The sequence below is a fragment of the Chiloscyllium plagiosum genome, unplaced genomic scaffold (assembly GCF_037043375.1).
Source record: "Chiloscyllium plagiosum isolate Xiang-an unplaced genomic scaffold, Cpla_swu_hap1 HiC_scaffold_2, whole genome shotgun sequence".
In the NCBI taxonomy this organism is placed as follows: domain Eukaryota; kingdom Metazoa; phylum Chordata; class Chondrichthyes; order Orectolobiformes; family Hemiscylliidae; genus Chiloscyllium; species Chiloscyllium plagiosum.
The window spans coordinates 153098528-153121231 of NW_028270140.1; the positions used below are offsets into that span (position 1 = coordinate 153098528).

The 22704-nt window shown below is 45.3% G+C and overlaps 1 protein-coding gene across 7 annotated transcripts in view; it reads left to right on the forward strand.

The window, feature by feature from the left end:
- Nucleotides 1–654: 654 nt before the first annotated feature.
- The window catches only part of egflam (EGF-like, fibronectin type III and laminin G domains), a 117251-nt gene continuing 95201 nt past the window's right edge, over nt 655–22704 (forward strand). For 6 of the 7 annotated variants that reach the window (XM_043703207.2, XM_043703225.2, XM_087974977.1 and 3 more), the window contains exons 1-6: nt 655–812; nt 5076–5182; nt 5957–6043; nt 8067–8093; nt 11322–11439; nt 15219–15354. In XM_043703207.2, the coding sequence (XP_043559142.2) occupies nt 704–812; nt 5076–5182; nt 5957–6043; nt 8067–8093; nt 11322–11439; nt 15219–15354 (584 nt within the window). In that variant the 5' untranslated portion in view covers nt 655–703. The remainder of the gene's footprint in view (nt 813–5075; nt 5183–5956; nt 6044–8066; nt 8094–11321; nt 11440–15218; nt 15355–22704) is intronic. The other variant, XM_087974956.1, reaches the window with a different exon arrangement.

Here is a 22704-nt window from a genome sequence, read left to right on the forward strand (position 1 = left end):
AAGACAGACGGAGAAAGAGAGGGAGACAGGCAGAAGGAGAAAGAGAGAGGGAGGGAGAGAGAGAGACAGAAAAAGAGAGAGGGAGAGGAAAATAGACAGAGAGACAGAGAATGAAAGAGTGAGGAAGAGAGACAGATAGACAGATAGGGAAGGATAGAGTCAAACAGAAAGACACAGAGGGAGGGAGGGAGACAGAGAAAGTGGGAGAGACACAGACAGAGAAAGGGAGAGGGAGCGAAAGAGACAGAGAGAGAAACAGACCTGGACAAAGGGAGAGAAAGAAAGAGAGAAAGAGGGTTTAAAGTGAGGAAGGGTGAAAGAGAAAAAGAGAGAGGAAGAAAGGGAGTGAGATAGGGAAGAGGAAGAAGAAAACATTGCAGAACTTTAATGGGGATCAACAATTGAATCATTTATCTGCGTTTGGAGTTTTGTAGCCTTCCTCCCATACCAGGAAGAACTGACTCTGCCAGTCTCAGTTTGGTTTAGGTGGCAGTTCTCTGTCAGAAGCTGCTATCTGCGGAGCTTTGTAGGATTCAGAAATCTCTCTGCCTCTTGCCCCTGTTGCCTGTAGATCTGGGCACAGCCCTCTGCAGTGTGCCCCTGCCCATTCTCTGGCTTTCAAGGGGTGGAGGGGCGTGGTGGGGCAGAGGGGGGCAGTGGGGGGAGAAAGCCTGCTCGAGCTTGAAGCTGTGCCTCTCACCAGATGGGTGTTTGGGGGCAAATGGGTCATTTGGCCCCCCTCCTGTTCCTGGTGTTTCTCCCCACACCAATGGTGTGCTTCAGGTGGGAGAGGACTGCACTGCGGAGACCAGGTAAGAGTCTCAGCTTCTTGATGGGTTTAGTTTGCGTTAACTGTGCATAGAGGATGAATGAAGAATAACACCTTATGCACCCCCCTCCCCCCCACCCTTCAGTCTCACACTACCTCCGAGAAAATAAATTCCTCCTAATCTCTGTCTTAAACGTGTGACTTCTTAGTCTGAGATTACAACCTCTGGTTGAGGTATAGGTCAGATGGATAGAGTGGGTGGGATGCAGAAAAGTGTGAGGTGATACATTTAGCTAGAAAGAACATGGAGAGACAATACCTTTTATCTTTATTCTTCTGTCTTTATATTCTATGTTTTAGGGTTTTTTGTGTTTTAAGATGGTACAATGTATTTTGTAACAAGATACATGTGACAATACATAAATCAAATCAAATCAGCATAGAATAAAACATGCTAGTCGAAAGAGTGTGCAGGAACAGAGAGACATAGGTGGATATGGACATAAATCATTTAAAAAAGTGATTAGAAAGTTATAAAAAGATGTTAGTACAGCACACAATATTCTAGGTTTCAAACATTGGGTCATGGAGTACAAAAGCAAGGAGGTAATACTGAATTTACATAAGGACACACTTGTTGGACCTCAGCTGAAGTATTGTGTTCAGTTCTGGCCACTATACTACAGGAAGGATGTGAAAACATTGTAGAAAGTGCAGAAAATATAACAATAATGATTCCAGGAATGAGAACCTTCAGTCATGAGGAAAGATTGGAAAGTTTGGGAGAGAAAAAAGCTAAAGGGAGATCAGTAGAAGTTTTCAAAATCAGAGGACTCTGGAGGGACTAGATAAAGAAAAACTGATGCCACCTTGTTAAAGGATCAAAAATGAAAGGGCACATATTTAAATTTACAGAAGAAGTAATTGCGATGTGAGAAAAAAGTACATAATCAAACAGTGAGTATTTATGGTTTGGAATGCACTGCCTAGAAATGAAGGCAAGTTGAGCTCTGGAGTTGTTCAGCACAGAAACGAACCCTTCGGTCCAACCCATCCAGGCCAACCAGATATCCTAAATTATTCTGGTTGAAGCATTCAAGAGGGGTATTGGATTGTTATTTGGATAAAACAATGTGCAGTGTTTTATGGAAAAGGCAGAAGGGTAGACCCAATTCATTCAGAAAGCTAGTGTAGACAAAATGGGCCAAATGGCCTCTTTCTGCACCACTACAGTTCTGTGAGAGGGCAGGAAAAAAAAGGTGGGAGCAAACTAGACAGCAAGAGGAAGAGAGAGACAGAAAGAGAACTAGGCTGATAAACAGGGAGAGACACTAACACGAGGAACAGGGAGAGCAAAATATTAGTTATACCATTGACATAAATGGGTTAAAACAGTACTCCCTGCTCACTGAAATTAAGCTACAGGAAAATGTTAGCTTATAAATTCTTGTGTTGAGATCTTGCTTGGATGCAGATTGTGTCAATGCCCTCAATCTCTACACAGACACTGTCCCATCCTGGTCTATTCAGCAGAAGTTAATTAAAGTGTTGCTGTAAATACTCTTTGGGTGCTGGAATGCGTGCTTTTGGTTTGTAAACATGTTGACAGCTGCAGGAAGTTTACAAATAGGATTTAAAACAAATTAGCTTTCCCCTCCATCTCCATTTTGATTTAGTCTTTTCCTGTTTCCCCCTCCCCCACCCATTCCCATGATGGCTTGTACTGCCCATAATGAGCTTTGCCTGTAAATACTCAATTGGCTGTACAAGTATTTTACTGGTGGTGGTTATGAGTTTAAATAAAAGCAAAACAAACTCACTATGATTTTACTGGTGGGAAGGTCACTCAGTTGTGTGCAATAACATTTCTGGCTGGGAAAAGGGAGTTAAGACAAATTAACTGCTGTAGTGAATTAGACCACTTTAACTTGTGAAACCTGCTGATAAATCCTAAACAGCCGACTGGAATCAAATTCGATGTCTACTATCCCTTTGGTTCTTGGTTTTAGCCTTCCCATCCCTTGCAAGCTCTGTCCGTCCCTCTATTTCTCTCCCCCTCTCTCTCTGTCTGTCTTTGTTTCTCCCTCCCTGTCACTGTTTTTGTCTCTCTCTCTCTCTTTCTCACTCACTTTTTTTCTCTGTCAGTATTCCTTTCCCACTTTTTGTGTCTCTCCCCTTCAGTCACTCCCAATGTCTCCCTCATTTTCTCTCTCTCTATTTCTGTCTCAGTTTGGAATAGGCAAAGATGTGATAAGTGGAAGTCTAAGAAGAAAAATGTGACATTGTCCTGGCTTGACACTTTGGCAGGAAGATCAAAGAAACAGAATGTTATTTAAATGGAGACAGACTGCAGAACCTTGCAACGCAGAGGGATGTGAATATCTGGGGAGGAGGACCTTTACTCTGTATCTAAATCCATGCTATTCCTGTCCTGGGAGTGTTTGATGAGGACAATGTAGAGGGAGCTTAATTCTGTATCTAACCCCTTCCTGTCCCGTCCTAGGAGTGTGTGATGGGAACTGTGTAAAGGGGGCTTTACACTGTATTAACCCTGTGCTGTCCCTGTCCTGGGAATGTTTGATTGACAGTGTAGAGGGAACTTTATTCTGTATCTAACGCTGTGCTGTCACTGTCCTGAGAGTATTTGATTGGGACTGTGTAAAAGGGGCTTTACATTGTATCTAATCCCATGCTATCCGTGTCCTGGGAGTGTTTAATGGGGACGGTGTAGAAAGAGCATTACTCTATATCTGACCCTGTGCTGTGCCTATCCTGGGAGTGTTTGATAGACAGTATAGAGGGAACGTTACTCTATATCTAACCATGTGATGTCCCTGTCCTGGGAGTGTTTGATGGGGACGGTGTAGAAAGAGCATTACTCTGTATCTGACCCTGTGCTGTGCCTGTCCTGGGAGTGTTTGATAGACAGTATAGAGGGAATGTTACTCTATATCTAACCCTGTGATGTCCCTGTCCTGGGAGTGTTTGATGGGGACGGTGTAGAAAGAGCATTACTCTGTATCTGACCCTGTGCTGTGCCTGTCCTGGGAGTGTTTGATAGACAGTATAGAGGGAATGTTACTCTATATCTAACCCTGTGATGTCCCTGTCCTGGGAGTGTTTGATGGGGACGGTGTAGAAAGAGCGTTACTATGTATCTGATCCTGTGCTGGGAGCATCTGATGGGGATAGAGTAGAGGTAGCTTTACTTTCAGTGTTAAAGAGTTGAGGGAGGTTATTTTCTTTGATTTATAACTGGAGTTTTAACTTTCTACTTTCTCTTCAATGGTCAACCCCAATTTGCGAATTAAAATTCTGAGGCTCTTGAGATGAAAACGAGGTGCTGGGGTTTGTTTGGTTCCAATGGAACAATATCTGTAATCCGCATTGTGCCTCCATACTGTAAAGGCATTACCTGTGCTATACTTCATTTTGGTGCTTGAAGGAAGCTGGCTGTCCATTGCGGTGTGACTGAAGCTGGTACAGGGATGAAATGGCACTGAGATCCTTGGGTGGACAGCTCAGGGAGGCTGCTCTCTCACTCACTGTCAGCTTAATCATGCTTCAGATGTTAAAACATTGTGTCTTCCGCAACAATGACCTGAAGCCATTTCCAAATTTTTCATTTACCAACCGTCCACCTTGCAGGTGGTCACACCCCCATTTACCTACACACTCTCACAAACAGACACAATTGGAATTGGGATTGGAAAACAGATGAAATGCAATCACAAGCCATTCTGATGAAGAGTCTCTGGACTCAAAACACTAACTCTGTTTCATTTTCCACAGATGCTGCCAGACCTGCTGAGTTTCTCCAAATTTGTCTGTGTTCCTAGCAGATTATTTTACTCAACTCTAGCTAACATACTTTTGTATTTTAATTGTAACTGGTCTTATTTTGGCCCTTTTTAAGTAAATCAATGATTTATGAATGTCTTTGTGTGGTTCCTGCACAAGACCATGCGTTTTTTTTTTATTCAATCACAGGAAACAGGCAAGGCTGGCCAGGCTAATAATTATTTCCCATACCTAATTGCCCAGAGGGCAGTTAGGAGTCAACCACATTCTTGTAAGCTTGGAGTTTCTTTCCCTGAAGGACGTTGATGACCCAGGTGGGTTCTGACAATCGACAATGATCATGGTCATCATTCAAGTCTTAATTCCAGATTTTCTTTGTTGAATTCAAATTCAAACCTGTGTCCCCAGAACATTACCTGGGTCTCTGGCTTAAGAGAGGAACTGTGATAGAGGAACTATTGAGAGAGTGGTACTTTATTCTAACTGAATATCTCCCTTATGCTAGAACGGCCAAGCCCCCCACAGAATGTGCTGCTGGAAGCCCTGAACTGTACGGCCTTCAGAGTCCGATGGAGAACACCTCGACGGCACAGCAACATCACCGGCTACACGGTAATGGTTCCTCCATCCAAATAAATCACAGGTGGGAATGCGGTCGGGGGATAAGAGGGAACCTCAGTATTTAGTAACATTCCATTATTATTGAACTGTAGAAGAGGAGGATTGCACTGTTATTGAGATGGATACTTGGTTCGCTGGTATCGCCTTTGGTCCCTGGCTGGATAAGGAGTGTCTTCAAAATCATGAGTGGGCTGGGTAGAATCGATTGGGAGAAGCTGTTCCCACTCATAAAAGGAATAAGAACAAGAGGGCATAGACTGAAAGTGCTGTGCAAATGAATCAAGGGTGATGTGAAAAATAAATCTTTACACCCAACGAGTAGTTGGGGTATGCACTGTGTGGCAATGTGGTAGAGACAGGTTCAATTGAGCATTCAAGAGGGGCATTGGATGGATATTTGGATAGAAATGGAGTGCAAGGATATGGGGAAAAGACAGGAGATTGGCACTAAGGAATAGAACCAGTGCAGGCACAAGGGGCTGAACAACCTCTTTCTGCACCATATAATTCTGTTGCAGACACTGTCCTCATTCTAGATGGATAAGGAGGTTATCAATCATTTCTTCTGGTCAGTGGGGGAGAGTCTCCTGGTCACAGTCCCCAGCTGAGGGAAGACTGGAATGTTGGAATTTCCTGACTGGCCTAGTACCCGAAAAGTAAATTAAAGGACATCCTGTGAACTGTCTGGAAATTTGGAATTTTTGAAATCCATTTGAGTGAGTTACACTCCACCTAAGCTGTATCTTTGTTTTTTTTATTGACCAGGTGTTGTACACAGAGATGAAAGGTAACAGACCTGTCCTGCCCAAGATAGCCCAGGATCTACTCTTCAACCAGGACAATCACAGAATGGTTAGTATCTGACATTATAGGGGGTTTGTCAATAATATTTCATCAATAAACATTAGTCAATAGGAAGCAAAAGCATGAAATTATTATCCTTTGAGTTAATTAACGATTGTCAAAGATTGATTGTGTGATTGGCACTTTCCAAACCTGCAATCACTACGATCTAGGATGACAAGGGCAGTAGATACATGGGAACACCACTGCCCACAAGTTCCCCTCCAAGCCACTCACCATCCTGACTTATAAATATATCACCATTCCTTCTGTGCTGTTGGGTCAAAATCCTGCAATCCTCTCCCTAATGACATTGTGGGTCTACCTTGAGCAGTTCAAGAAGGCAGCTCACCCCCACCTTCTCAAGGGGTAACTAAGGATGGGCAATAAATGCTGGCCCAGCCGGCGATGCCCACATCTGAAAAACACATTTAATTGTCATTCTGGAAGTACGACAATGGGTGATCAGATTTGCTTTCCACCCAGACCTGGATTTTACACTGAGGCCAGACTTGCCATATTCCAATGGGAACAGGCCTGCCTCCTTTTGAACACCTTTGATGGGATTTTGTTAGGTCACTGCAGTGGCAGAAGCCCTTTAATTGGGAATGAAGTTTAAGGCCTTGGTCAAGTCTACAGTAAGCAACCCACTTGATGCCTCTGCCATTGGACTTTAAATTTGTATCAGAGTGTGTCTGAACTAGCCTGCTATTTTGCCAACGATGATGCATCAAGCCCAACTCATGGTGTTTCATTGCATTTTCCCCAACAACTGGTTTCCCCTTTCAGCTCTGGGATTCGCTGGTTACAGTATCACTTCACTCCATCTCCTATATCAAATCCTCACCCATCTCAAACAAGGCAGCCTTTAATCTTCTATAATGGAGGGAATACAAACCGAATATATGCAACCTGTCCTCATAACATAGAAATAGAAACATAGAAAATAGGAGCAGAAGCAGGCCCTTCAAGATTACTCAACCATTCAGTATGATCAGGGCTGATCATCCAACTTAATGCCCTATTCCCAGTTTCTCTTTGGCCTCTTCAGCCTGAAGAACTATATCTCCATCTTGAAAACATTCAATGTTTCGGCCTCAACTGCTTTTTGTGTCAGAGAATTCCACAGACTCACTACTCTCCAGGTGAAGAAATTTCTGCTCCTCACAGTCCAAAAGAGCCTACCCCTACCCTTAGACGGTGAGGCCTGCTTCTGAAATTTCTGGTTACAGGAACATCTAACTTAGCGTCATTGTTCTGGTGAATCCACACTGTGCTCTCTTCAAGGCCCAATGTCTTCCTCCTGAGGTACAACGACCAGAACTGAAGTCAGTTGCTGTTTTTTAAGAGATTTCAGAATAACCTCCATCCTGTCGTATTCCAAGTCCAAACCCTTTATTTCCTAAGAGCACCCTTTAACCCTTTGTTCTTTTAACTCTTTTTTGGGGCATGTGGTGTCATGGTAAGATTGGCATTTGCCTTCAATCCCGAATGAATTGAATGTCTTGCTCGGCTGTTTCTGACGGGTAGTTCATAGTCAACCACATTGATGTGGGTTTGGAGTCATGTATAGGTCAGACAGGTTAAGGACAGCAAAGGACATTAGTTAACAATGATTAATGATAGTTTCACAGCCACCATTACTGAGGGAAGCTAATGATTCCTGATTCATTAATTGAATTTAAAATTCGTCAGCTGCTGTGGTGGGATTTGAACTACTGCTCCCACAGCATTCACTTAGAGCATCTAGATGACAAGTACAGTGACATTCCTACAATGCCACAAGCTCCCATCTCCCTTGTATGTTAACCCAAATCAGGGAACAGTACCCTTGACTGGCCCTAATGACTTGTCCCAACAATGCAGGTTCAGTTTCTTGTTGTGGGACACTGCCAATGGATATGGTGATAGCAGCATGAAAAAGCAGTGATCTCCCCACACACACATATTACCCCCTCTCAGAGGCTAGCTCTGGAGGAAACAGCAATGTTGAGTATTGGCAAAAATTTTCATTTTTATTTCTGTTTTGCAGGACCAGATGAAAAGTCCACAAATGTATGTAAGTACCTTGAATATCCAAATAATATTTCTGACCCTGTCAATTGAATTTTAGTTCCCATGGGAATATTCTTTGATTCTTCTAGACTTGATGTGGAGGTGCCCGTGTTGGACTGGGAAGGACAAAGTTAAAAATCACACAACACCAGGTTATAGTCTAACAGGTTTATTTGGAAGATCTAGCTTTCAGAGGGCTACTCCTTCATCAGGTAGCTGTAGAGCAGTACTTGGCAGTGCCCTCTTGCTGAGTCACCATCTTCCAATATCTGTAAACTAGAGCTCACCTGAAACATTGCTGCATGTATCTGAATTCTCACCAAGTTCTGTTCACCACTCACTTTCTCAACTTATGGGGTTACATTGGCACCCAGTATGGGCAATGCCTCGATTTCCGAATTCTCATCCTTGTTATCCTTATCTCTGGGATTTTGCTCAGTCACTGACATATCTGAGTTCCTCTAATTCTAGCCTTTGTTTTGGATTGTTCAACCATTGGTGGTCGTGGCTTCTGCTGTCTGGGCCCTGGCCACTCCCCACCCACCGTCCTTAAACCTCTTGGCTTCTCTATCCATCTTTAAGATGGTCCTTAATGACTAACCTTTTGGGAAAGCACAGGAAATCTACCCAGATATCTCCATTTAGTTATTTAAAGTTTAATTTGTTCTTATTCCACACCTCTGCAGGGTCTTGAGATATTTTACTGCAATAAAGTATATAAATAGTGCAGGTGTGTATCCTTGCGATTTAAACCTTCCTTTATGGAGTCGTAGAGATGTATACCACAGAAACAAGCCCTTTGGTCTAACGCATCCATGCTGACTAGATATCCCAACCTAATCTAGTTCCATTTGCCAGCACCTGGCCCATTTACCTCTAAACCCTTCCTATTCATTTATCCATCCAGATGACTTTTAAATATTATAGTTGTACAAGCCTCCACCAGTTCTTCTGACAGCTCATTCCATACATGCACCACCCACTAAGTCTCTTTTATATCTTTCCCCTCTCACCCTAAACCTATGCCCTCTAGTCTTGAACACCCCCACTCCAAGGGAAAAAACTTTGTCTATTTATCCTTTCCATGCCCCTCATGATTTCATAAACCTCTATAAGGTCACTCCTCAGCTCCAACGCTCCAGGGAAAATAGTTCCAGCCTAATCAGCCTCTCTCTATAGCTGAAACTCTCCAACCCTGGCAACATCCTTGTAAATCTTTTCTGAACCCTTTCAAGTTTCACAGCATCCTTCCGATAGGAAGACCAGAATTGCACACAATATTCTAAAAGTGGACTAACTGACATCCTGTACAGCCGCAACATGACCTCCCAACTCCTATACTCAATATTCTGACCAATAAAGCAAATCATACCAAACGCCCTCTTCACTATCCTATCTACCGGTGACTCCACTTTTAAGGAGCTATGAGCCTGCACTCCAAGATCTCTTTGTTCAGCAACATCCCCGAGGACCTCACCATTAAGTGTGTAAGTCCTGCTAAGACTTGCTTTCCCAAAATGCAGCACCTCACATTTATCTGAATTAAACTTCATCTGCCACTCCTCAGTCCATTGGCCCATCTGATCAAGATCTCATTGTAATCTGAGGTGACCTTCTTCGCTGCACCTCCAATTTTGGTGTCATCTACAAACTTACTAACCATACCTCCCATGTTCACATCCAAATCTTTTATATAAATGACAAAAGGTAATGGACCCAGCACTGATTCTTGTGATACTCCATTGGTGTCAGGCCTCCAGTCTGAAAAACAACCCTCCATCACCACCCTCTGTCTTCTACCTTCCAGCCGAATTATGGTGGAAAGCTTCTTATGGCTCAGTTTTATAAATGTCCTCCACTTTGTCACATTTCAATTTGATCGGTGACGTTTTAAACATAATTTTTAAAATTCATTCATGGCTTGGGTAACACTGGCTAGGCCATCGTTCATTCCCCATCCCTAGTTGCCCCGTGAGAAGATGGTGATGAGCTGCCTTCTTGAACTCCTCCAGTCCGTATGCTGCAGATTGACCCAAAATGCTCTTAGGGAGGGAGTTCCAGGATTTTGACCCAGCAACAATGAAGTAATGGCAATGCATTTCCAAGTCAGGATGGTGAGTGGCTTGGAGGGGAACTTGCATGAGTTGATGTGCCATGTATCTGCTGTCCTTGTTCTCTTATTTGGAAGTGGTCATTGGTTTGGAAGGTGCTGCCTAAGGATCCTTGGTAAATTTTGCTATACCTTGAAACTGGTGTATGAAATTAAATACATTTTTTTTTGTTACTTCATTTCCCAATCTAGGCATTTAAAGCACTCCTACTTAGAGAGTGCAGGTATGCTATTTTAGATTTCTTCTGCCAAGGTAGACCCTAACCCAACTCCATTTTTAATATTTGATTCCCAGAGGAATGATGGTTCACTTAAAAGATTTTTTTCTCTCATTTAAATTGCGATTTTCAGGAATGCAGCCCTCAATTTAAGTAAGGTCATTCTGGAAACACTTTGACCTCCGACTAGTATTTTCAAGTCTGCAGCCACACATTTATTAAATTCCTGAGGTAACAGAACACCTACAATAGGGCAAAGTCATATCTTCCAAGACTTGATACACTAACCAGGTTGAGGTGTGTTTGATTCATAATTCTTTATCCATTTGAACACAAACACAGACTTATCCATTTAGTCATCTTGTCCAGCACTTGTAATAGAATCAGCAAGTGTATTTTCAATAATGTTTTAACAAGAAGGAGGGCTTGGACAAACTTGAATTGTTTCACTAGAGCATTGGACGCTGAGAAGTGACCAGATAGACGTGTTTAAAATTCTGATTTCCCCTCCCACCTGAAGAGATGAAAGTTGATCCAATGCTGTGATGTTAAACTGCTAGTCACCTACTTGCCAAAGCTGCAGTCAGTCTGTGTTCCACAGCTGTATATTCAATACAATATTTGTTCAATACAATGACAGACTTTGTGATGTTGCCTGGGAATAATAGATGATGCCCAGATGGGTTACATTGTGTGATACCCATACGTGTCTCAGGGAGTGCTATTTTGTGTCTTATTGTTTGTGGCATCCGTGTGTGTCTCAGTGAGTGATAGCATGTGTGTCACAGTGTGTGGTACCCATGTGAGTCACAGTGTGTGATAACATGTGTGATGCTTGGCTCCTGTGTTGAACTTGTTGCATTTCTCTTTCTCTCTCTATCCCCCTCTCTCTCTCTGTCTCCAGGAAATGGATGTTGGGAATCTGAAACCAGGGACCAGGTACCGTGTGACAGTGAAGGCACGTAGTGTGATAGAGGAGGGGAGGCCAAGTCCTACAAAGTATGTGACAACTGTCACTCAAGGTATGAACCCGTCCCCAGAATTTACAGAAACTAGCCAAACAACAATAACTTATATTCCTATATTGCCTTTCATGTTACAGAATCAGCTCAATTGAACTTTGCAAATCTTTATGCAGCTTCTGCCATCATTAGAACCTTTTTCTTTCCTCCCATGGTTTCTCAGATTCTCCATTAGTGCATCCTGCATTTCAGATTAGCTTGTTAATCTTTTTCTCTCTCTATCACTCCAGTTCAGGTTGTTGCTGACCCTCCGATGGCCCTGAAGCGTTCCCTAATCTTTTTTGAGCAGCTGAGGCCTCATTAGCCGCTTGCTGGCTGATCCAGAACCTAATTCAGGTCTCCCAGCAGTGAGAAGACCAACCTGCCCATGGTTTGGCAATGACCTGTAGTTCAGAAAGCAGAGGTCAGGAGGTGGGATAGTCCTGAGGACAAAGCGGCCCAGCCTTATTTGGTAAGCTCCAGTTGGGCCTCTGTTGGCATCCGTGTCCTCTCTGAGTCGCCAGGTCATGGGATCAAGAGATAAGAGCCTGCAAGGCAGGTCGATGGTCTCCATGCAATACGGTCAGTGTGCCATTTTTCAGGAGAGATGTTAGGCTGACTCCCTGTCTTCCCACTCAGCATGTGATAAATGAGCCTGCACTCACAATTTGAAGATGAGCAGGCATTTTCCCCAGATGCTCTGACTGAAATCTATCCCTTAAATCAACATGATGAAAACAGGTTATCATTTCGCAATCGTTCCGCTCTTTGTGGGATCCTGCTGTGCACACATTCACTGTGGCGACTCCCACCTTGCATCTCTTCAAATGCATTTCATTGGCTGCAATGGCTTTTGGAAAGCCCTGGGCGTTACAGAAATGCAGGAATTTTCTTTTCCTTTCCCAACCCCACGGCATTGTGCCCTCAATTTGGGCCAGGCAGAGTACTCAGAGCTTGTTCTCTCTAAGCTGCTGTCCTCAATCAGCACATTTCAGAAAACGTTATTAGGCAAGAACTTTCGAAAGCTGATTGGGGGCAGATGTTCGCAGGTAAAGGGATGTCTGGAAAATGGGAAGCCTTCAGAAATGAGATAACGAGAATCCAGAGAAAGTATATTCCTGTTAGGGTGAAAGGGAAGTCTGGTAGGTATAGGGAATGCTGGATGACTAAAGAAATTGAGGGTTTGGTTAAGAAAAAGAAGGAAGCATATGTCAGGTAAAGACAGGATAGATTCAGTGAATCCTTAGAAGAATATAAAGGAAGTAGGAGTATACTTAAGAGGGAAATCAGGAGGGCATAAAGGGGACATGAGATAGCTTTGGCAAATAGAATTAAGGAGAATCCAAAGGGTTTTTACAAATACATTAAGGACAAAATGGTAACTAGGGAGAGAATTGGGCCCCTCAAAGATCAGCAATGCAGCCTTTGTGTGCAGCTGAAAAAAATGGGGGGGATACTAAATGAGTATTTTGCATCAGTATTTACTGTGAAAAAGTATATGAAAGATATAGACTGTAGGGAAATGGATGGTGACATCTTGCAAAATGTCCATATTACAGAGGAGGAAGTGCTGGATGTCTTGAAACAGGTAAAGATGGATAAATTCCCAGGACCTGATCAGGTGTACCCGAGAACTCTGTGGGAAGCAAGGGAGGTGATTGCTGGGCCTCTTGCTGAGATATTTGTATCATCAATAGTCACAGGTGAGGTGCCGGAAGACTGGAGGTTGGCAAACGTGGTGCCACTGTTTAAGAAGGGCGGTAAGGACAAGCTAGGGAACTATAGACCAGTGAGTCTGACCTCAGTGGTGGGCAAGTTGTTGGAAGGAATTCGGAGGGACAGGATGTACATGTATTTGGAAATGCAAGGACTGATTAGGGATAGTCAACATGGCTTTGTGCGTGGGAAATCATGTCTCACAAACTTGATTGAGTTTTTTGAAGAAGTAACAAAGAAGATTGATGAGGGCAGAGCAGTAGATGTGATCTATATGGACTTCAGTAAGGCGTTTGACAAGGTTCCCCAGGGGAGACTGATTAGCAAGGTTAGATCTCATGGAATACAGGGAGAACTAGCCATTTGGATACAGAACTGGCTCAAAGGTAGAAGACAGAGGGTGGTGGTGGAGGGTTATTTTTCAAATTGGAGGTCTGTGACCAGTGGAGTGCCACAAGGATCGGTGCTGGGTCCTCTACTTTTTGTCATTTACATAAATGAATTGGATGCGAGCATAATAGGTACAGTTAGTAAGTTTGCAGATGACACCAAAATTGGAGATGTAGTGGACAGTGAAGAGGGTTACCTCAGATTACAACAGGATCTTGACCAGATGGGCCAATGGACTGAGAAGTGGTAGATGGAGTTTAATTCAGATAAATGCGAGGTGCTGCATCTTGGGAAAGCAAATCTTAGCAGGACTTATACACTTAATGGTAAGGTCCTAGGGAGTGTTGCTGAACAAAGAGACCTTGGAGTGCAGGTTCATAGCTCCTTGAAAGTGGAGCCACAGGTAGATAAGATAGTGAAAGCGGTGAACTCCTTGAAAGTGGAGTCCAGGTAGATAAGATAGTGAAAGCGGTGTTTGGTATGCTTTCCTTTATTGGTCAGTGTATTGAGTACAGGAGTTGGGAGGGCATGTTGCAGCTGTACAGGACATTGGTTAGGCCACTGTTGGAATATTGCGTGCAATTCTGGTCTCCTTCCTATCGGAAAGATGTTGTGAAACTCAAAAGGGTTCAGAAAAGATTTATAAGGATGTTGCCAGGGTTGGAGGATTTGAGCTATAAGGAGAGGCTGAACAGGTTGGGGCTCTTTTCCCTGGAGCGTCGGAGGTTGAGGGGTGACCTTATAGAGGTTTACAAAATTATGAGGGGCATGGATAGGATAAATAGGCAAAGTCTTTTCCCTGGGGTCGGGGAGTCCAGAACTAGAGGGCATAAGTTTAGGGTGAGAGGGGAAAGATATAAAAGAGACCTAAGGGGCAACGTTTTCACGCAGAGGGTGGTATGTGCATGGAATGAGCTGCCAGAGGAAGTGGTGGAGGCTAGTACAATTGCAACATTTAAGAGGCATTTGGATGGGAATAGGAAGGGTTTGGAGGGAGATGGGCCAGGTGCTGGCAGATGGGACTAGATTGGGTTGGGATATCTGGTCGGCATGGACGGGTTGGACCGAAGGGTCTGTTTCCATGCTGTACATCTCTATGACTCGTTGACTCTAAATGATTACAAGGATTTATATGACAGGGGTTAAGGGTGCTGATTCATTGGCAGGTTGATTCTAATTGGCAGAAGTGTTACCATGGGGAAAGCAATGGAGATTTCTACTTTCTGCAATCTACAGAGCAATTCAAACAAAAAAGCAAGGGACTGGAACATATTCCTTTTGTTTGCAGGAATGAATCCCTGTTCTCTAGCAAGGGTAAATTGTGAGTTTGGCTGATTATTTGAGATTGATTATTCGGGTATTGATCGGAGCTCAGGATTATTCAGTAAATGCTGTCCAGTCACTGAAGCACTAGTTCCCTGTTGCTTTCCTATACTTGTGCAGTTAGAGTCATGGAGATGAACAGTAACTCGACCATGCCAACCAGATATGCTAGCCTAATCTAGTGCCATTTGCCAGCACTTGGTCCATATTCCTTCCTATTCATATACCCATCTAGATGCCTTTTAATTGTTCTAACTGTACTAGCCTCCACCAGTTCCTCTGGCAGCTCCTTCCATACACACACCACCCTCTGCGTGAAAAAGTAGCCCAGCCTCTGTGTGCCTTGCTGATGCCCATTGGTATTTTCACAGACCGGTGCTCACCGCCAGAGGCTCCATCCCGACCGGAGGCTGCGGCCGTGTCTAACTCGGAGGTGGCATTGTCATGGAAACCCGGGCCAGGGGCAGGGAGCTCGTCACTGCAGTACTACACGGTGGAGTATATCCGGTGAGTGCTGGAACACAAGCTGTAGGGTGATTGAGGAGAAGAATGGTCCAACCAGCTAGTCCTTTGGACTGAGGAGACTGAGGAACAAGAGGAGGCCACTCAGCCCCTCTGGTGTGTTCCTCCTTTCAGTGAGATTGCAGCAGATCGGTATCTTCACTCCACCCACTTGTCTTGCTTCTGTAATTCCATTTCTTTATAACAGCGCTTTTGAGGGAGATCTAGATTTCCGTCTCTCTTTGTGTGAAGAAATGCTTCTTAATTTGCTCTAGGGTGCACAGTTCTCATTTTAAGCAGGTTCCTTCAGCTCTGCGTTGGTTAACAAACAAAGCAACCTTCATCTCCCAGGAATGTGTCAGCTACAGCTCATTATCTGACTCTGAAAGTTATAAATTGGTGACTGGAATGAAACAGCACGCTCACAGATGACAGTTTATTCAGGCACTGACTGACTGCAATTGAATCTGCCCTGATGAGGGGAGCTTTGCATTGAAAGAGGCTATTGGGGGCTCCTGGCTGAATAACTCAATTACCAGGCTCCAGGCATCCGACACAAACTGACCCTGCCCTTTGGTCAGACCATAGCCTGCAGCCAGACACGGCTCACTGGTCCCCTTTCACCTCCCCAACCCCTCACTTCTCACAACTTCCTGCACATCCCCTCCAACAGGGAAAATCCCTCACAAGCCAAAGGAAGTGTTTTATTTTTAAAAAGGTCGATGCAACATGCAGGAAATCCCAGCATTGTTTTCCAAGTCCTGTCAGATCCTGAGCCAGTGTTTTTTTTTCCCCTTATTCACTCATGGGATGTGGGTGTCACTAGCTGGGCCAGCAGTTATTCTCTTTCTCGAATTGGCCCTTGAGAAGGTGGGGGTGAGCTGCCTTCTTGAACCGCTGCACACCATATTGTGTAGGTCGACCCACAATGTCCTTAGGGAGGGATTTCCAGGATTTTGACTCAGCAACATTGAAGGAATGGTAATATATTTCCAAGTCAGGATGGTGAGTGGCTTGGAGGGGAACGTGCAGTGGGGTGATGTTCCCATGTAAATGTTGCTCTTGTCCTTCTGGATGGATGTGGTCGTGGGTTTGGAAGATGCTGTCTAAGGATCTTTGGTGAATTGCTGCAGCGTATCTTGTAGATAGTACACTCCGCTGCCACTGAGTATCGTTAGTGGAGGTAGTGGATGTTTGTGGATGTGGTGCCAAACAAGTGGGATGCTTCTTTACTGGATTAACCTGCCTTAGGATCCTCAGCCTCCAAAAACAGTTAAATTCCAGATTCCTGGTAGCCCGTCATTGTTGATGGCCTTTCATAGAGTCCTTGTAAGAATCAAGGCTGAGGCCTGAGCTCCAGAGTCCTAAGGGTGAGCACATACAGGGACCAGGAGTCAGTAAGGTTGGCTGATGCTGGACATCTACAAACGGACCCCATTATATTTCCCTCCCCACCCCTTTCCGCCTTCAGCAAAGACCGTTCCCTCCACGACAACCTTGTCAGATCCACGCCCCCTAACAACACACCCTCCCGTCCTGGCACCTTCCCCTGCCACCTCAGGAATTGCAAAACCTGTGCCCACACCTCCCCCCTCACCTCTGTCCAAGGCCCCAAAGGAGCCTTCCACATCCATCAAAGTTTTACCTGTACATTCACCAATATCATTTATTGTGTCCGTTGCTCCCTATGCTGTCTCCTCTACATTGGGAAGATTGGATGCCTTCTGGCAGAGCGCTTTGGAGAACATCTCTAGGACACCTGCACCAATCAACCCCACTGCCCTGTGGCCCAACATTTCAACTTCCCCTCCTACTCTGCCAAGGACATGCAGGTCTTGGGCCTCCTCCACCACTGCTCCCTCACCAACCAACGCCTGGAGGAAGAACGCCTCATCTTCCGCCTCGGGACCCTTCAACCCTAGGGCATCAATGTGGACTTCACCAATTTCCTCATTTCCCCTCACCCCACCTTACCCCATCTCCAACCTTCCAGCTCAGCATCGCCCTCATGACCTGTCCCACCTGTCAATCTTTTTTCCCACCCTCCTCTCTGACATATCACCTTTAACCCCACCTCCATCCACCTATTGCACTTTCAGCTACCTTCTCTCCAGCCCCACCCCCTCTCCCATTTATCTCTCCACCCCCGAGGCTCCCAGCCTCATTCCTGATGAAGGGCTCCAGTCTGAAACGTCGATTTTCCTGCTCCTCGGATGCTCCTGACCTGCTGTGCCTTTCCAGTAACACAGATACAGGGACCAGCACAGGCCAGTGGGACCCCAATCCACAGTCCCCACATCCGGCAGATTCAACAGGAATGTCCACGGCCTCCTGGACTAGGTTGGTGGAGGCAGGGGGAAATGCAGCCAGGTTTCACCCCGTCCACTGGCACCTGGGGGACATTGGTTAAGGTTGAGGGTGATCTCTGCTGTGAAGTTGTCCATTGTTGAATTTCTGGGGCAGGCCATGCCAATAGCAGGGTCAGCTCTCTACAAGTCAGCGGGGATCACTGGGCTCACAATAAATTGACAGTTTATGAGATTCGCAATGGAGAAATCAGTCACTGGCTAGGTGGTGATGATGAGGGGAGTGGTAGTGGATCTATTGAATTAATGATCAGACAGTGGGGACTGGAAGGAAGGAACTGAGGATGACATTCCCTCAATACTGACATTGATTTTTGTTATTTCATGGGATGTGGATGTCACTAGCAAAGTCTGTGTTTCTTGCCCTTCCACAGAGGGCAGTTAAGACTCTACTACATTGTTTGGGTCTGGAGTCACATGTGGGCAAGTCCAGATAAGGATGGCAGATTTTCTTCCCTAAACGACGGTAGTGGGATCTTACAACAGTCAATGATAGTTTCATGGCAACTTTAATTTTAGATATATTAATTTTTTTTAATAAATCTAGTTTAAATCTGAGTTTAAATCATGGGTTCAAATCCCAACTAGGGAACCAAGACCGTTAGCCTGGGCCCCTGGATTATGAGGCCAGTGCAATTATATTTGCCTCAATGAGACAGTGTCACTCTCGCCCTCGAAGCTGTTCACTAAGGTGGGGGTATAGGTTGGAAGGTGAGAGAAGGGAGGGTAGGAGGAGGAGAGGAAGAGAGCAGGAGGTGTGTTACCACATCTCTCTGTCAGTGCCGAGTTGAGCAGCAGTGAAATGCCAAAGGAAGGTTTGAAGATGGTGTGATGGTGGTGGGGGCAGTGGCTGGGTGGTAAGGGGAAGGTTAGGTCAAATATGGAAGAATGCCCCTCACCTCTGTGACTACATGGGGAGAGATAATCTCCCATTACCCCTTACCCAGGGATAGTCTTCACATTTATTACACGCATAAGGGAAACGCTGAGTTCAGAAACATGTCGTAATCCACACAATGTCATCTCGCATACCACAACCCTTCTCCCACAGTCCTCTTTCTCACGGTTTTCTCCCCTTTATCCTATCCCTTTCAGCTCCTCATACTGAACTAACCTCTCATTTTCCTCAGTCTCACCACAAGACAGAGACTAACACAAATAGAGAGCCAGCTGTGGTGTGTCTAGATGAGTTATCCCAAATCCCAGGCTAATTCCTGGACATGGGTCTGAGTCCCACCATGGTGGAAATTCTAATTCAGTGAAATTTGGAAGTTTTTCTTTGAAAAAGCTACCTTCAAGCTTTGGCATCCATTGTCAATTGGCACATAAACCCATCTTGTTAACTTCAGGGAAGGAAATCTGCTATCCCACACATGACTCCAGTCCCACAGAAAATATGTTCAATTTTCAACCGCCCTCCAAAATGACCCAGACAACCAGTCAGTTCAACAAGGGCAGTGAGTGCCAGGATTGTCACTTCCTGTGACAGAAGAAAGAACAAAAGATGTACGAATTTGCTGGGCTGACCCTCCATGTGGGCCATCGCCAACCTACCTCACCCCTGGCCTCTTCTGACTGGCAGAGTTTGTGGCAGAAACACTGACTCAAATATATTCCACGACTTTGACCTTCTGCTGATCATGATGCAACCTCCAGCTCACCACTTAATATTGGTAGCTAAAGGACCTTTCTGTCAAGGTTCATCCTGAGCAGCTAGCTCCGTGACACAGGACTCTGTGCTGCTGGGACACACTCTGAGACAAACATTGACTGTGCTTGGAGGTGAAAGACACTCTCTGGTTTGCCCAAAACATGCTGGTGTTCCAGATAAAGAATTTACCTTGACTGAGTGTTGTAGACTGGCACATTCCAAGGTCGAGTACGACATGCTGAGGGCCGCACTAAAGCTTGGGGTAACTGCCAAGGTGCAAGGGGGAAAGATAACCATCTGCACCCTTTTTCACAAAGTCCAATCAGGTCCATTCTGTTATCACACCCTATCTCCTTGCTTCTAAATGTATGTAGGTAGTGTCCTTCATGAGTAGGAAATACCATTGGTTTCACAAACTGCAAAGAGGTGTTTTGAGGAGTTACAGGAATGGAAAGGGTTGTTCCCAATTTGTTGGTGTCATAACTCCCTGTAACACACAGAGAAGTCTCCCAGTCTTATCTCCAGAGTATGGATCAGTGGTGCTGGAAGAGCACAGCAATTCAGGCAGCATCCGAAGACAGGCAAAATCGACGTTTCGGGCAAAAGCCCTTCATCAGGAATAAAGGCAGAGAGCCTGAAGTGTGGAGAGATAAGCTAGAGGAGAGTGGGGGTGGGGAGAGAGTGGCATAGAGTACAATAGGTCAGTGGGGAAGGAGATGAAGGTGATAGGTCAGGGAGGAGAGGGTGGAGTGGATAGGTGGAAAAGGAGCTGGGCAGGTCGGACAAGTCCGGACAGGTCAGGGGATCGAGTTGCTGGAGGTTAGAAGCTAGGATGAGGTGGGGGAAGGGGAAATGAGGAAACTGTTGAAATCCACATTGATGCCCTGGGGTTGAAGTGTTCCGAGGCGGAAGATGAGGCCCAGCACCTCCATATCCTCGGCAGAGTGGGAGGGGGAGTTGAAATGTTGAGCCACTGGGCGATTTGGTTGATTGGTGCGGGTGTCTCGGAGATGTTCCCTAAAGCGCTCTGCTAGGAGGCGCCCAGTCTCCCCAATGTAGAGGAGACCGCATCGGGAGCAACGGATACAATAGATGATATTAGTGGATGTGCAGGTAAAACTTTGATGGATGTGGAAGGCTCCTTTAGGGCCTTGGATGGAGGTGAGGGAGGAGGTGTGGGCGCAGGTTTTGCAGTTCCTGCGGTGGCAGGGGAAAGTGCCAGGATGGGAGGGTGGGTCATAGGGACTGCAAAACCTGCGCCCACACCTCCTCCCTCACCTCCACCCAAGGCCCTAAAGGAGCCTTCCACATCCATCAAAGTTTTACCTGCACATCCACTAATATCATCTATTGTATCCGTTGCTCCCGATGCGGTCTCCTCTACATTGGGGAGACTGGGCGCCTCCTAGCAGAGCGCTTTAGGGAACATCTCCGAGACACCCGCACCAATCAACCAAATCGCCCAGTGGCTCAACATTTCAACTCCCCCTCCCACTCTGCCGAGGATATGGAGGTGCTGGGCCTCCTCCACCGCCGCTCCCTCACCACCAGACGCCTGGAGGAAGAACGCCTCATCTTCCGCCTCGGAACACTTCAACACCAGGGCATCAATGTGGATTTCAACAGTTTCCTCATTTCCCCTTCCCCCACCTCACCCTAGCTTCTAACCTCCAGCAACTCGATCCCCCGACCTGTCCGGACTTGTCCGACCTGCCCAGCTCCTTTTCCACCTATCCACTCCACCCTCTCCTCCCTGACCTATCACCTTCATCTCCTTCCCCACTGACCTATTGTACTCTATGCCACTCTCTCCCCACCCCCACCCTCCTCTAGCTTATCTCTCCACGCTTCAGGCTCTCTGCCTTTATTCCTGATGAAGGGCTTTTGCCCGAAACGTCGATTTTGCCTGTCTTCGGATGCTGCCTGAATTGCTGTGCTCTTCCAGCACCACTAATCCAGAATCTGGTTTCCAGCATCTGCAGTCATTGTTTTTATCTCCAGAGTATACAATCTGGAGGTGAGGTGGAGTGGGGGAGGGGAGTCTATCAGATTATTAACATGCTGCTTAAACATTTAATTCTTCCTACCATCTGTGTGTCGGTTTCTTTCAAACAATTTAGTTTGTCAGGATGTTAAGCAAAGATGACAGACAGCTGTCAGTAGTGCTGCTCAGTATGTTTGCCTTTTCCTGTTTCCTCTCACCTGTCCCTTCACACACCACACTCACACACTCACACAATGACACACGCAATCACACTCACGCAAACACACACACTCTTTCTCTCTCTCACACACACAAACACACACTCTCTCTCTCGCACTCACTCACTCACACACACGCACATCGAATTGTTTATTTTGTCCAATTTTTAATATAAAACATGAACTGAGCAAGGTCAGGATAATTACAACCAGATGCGTTTTACAACACTTGACTGGAATTAAAGAGTGGGCCATCGACTGGAAGACAGAAGTGAGCTCTCTCATGATCACCCCTTCTGTTTGTTCTTTCTTTCTCTCTCTTTCTCTTTCTTTCCCTCTCTTTCTTCTTCTCTCTTTCTCTCTCCCTTTCTCTCTTTCTTTCTTTCTCCCTTTTTCTCTCTTTCTCCATCTTTTTATCTCTCTTCCCCTCTTTCTTTCTCTTCATTTCCTTCTCCCCATTTCCACAATTTTATCTCTTGTTGCTTTCTCCTATCTCCCACTCTCTTTCTGTTGAGAGTGGGATGAGGGTATTGAGTTGGATGATCAGCCATGACCATATTGAACGAAGGAGAAAGCTCAAGGGGCCGTAATGGCTTACTCCTGTTCATATTTTCTGTGTTTCTATGTTTCAACAGCAAGGATCAAGGTCGTTAAGAAACTGTCAAAGATATTGAACTCTGTGTTGGAACCAACTTGCATCATTCTCTGGGGTACTTTAACAATAGGGTTAAGCTGAGCAAGCACCATATTGACGTGCTGAATGGCCTCTTTTTGTGATATTCTGGAATGGCAATTAACTGGCTGGAATGCATCAGCCTGCATTTTTCCTTTATAATCTTTGACCTGTTATTGTTAAAGCGTTGTTAGATATAAGAGGAACACTGTGCAGGCATCACGCCGCAGTTAAATCTGCCCTGCTCATAAACACTGAGGGCTGTGATGGGTAAAAGAAGTTGTCTGTTTCTGTGGCTGCTGATTTACAGCCCTCCAAAAGAGCAGGCCGGCTGCAAAACCCCTCACTGTGAGGGAGTGGTTGGCATTCAGAATCTCTCAATGCTCTCTGTACAGGAAGTCAGAGAGACCTCAACCCGTGACGTTCTCAACACTGGTCCTTTGTCTTTCTATTAAAGTATAACG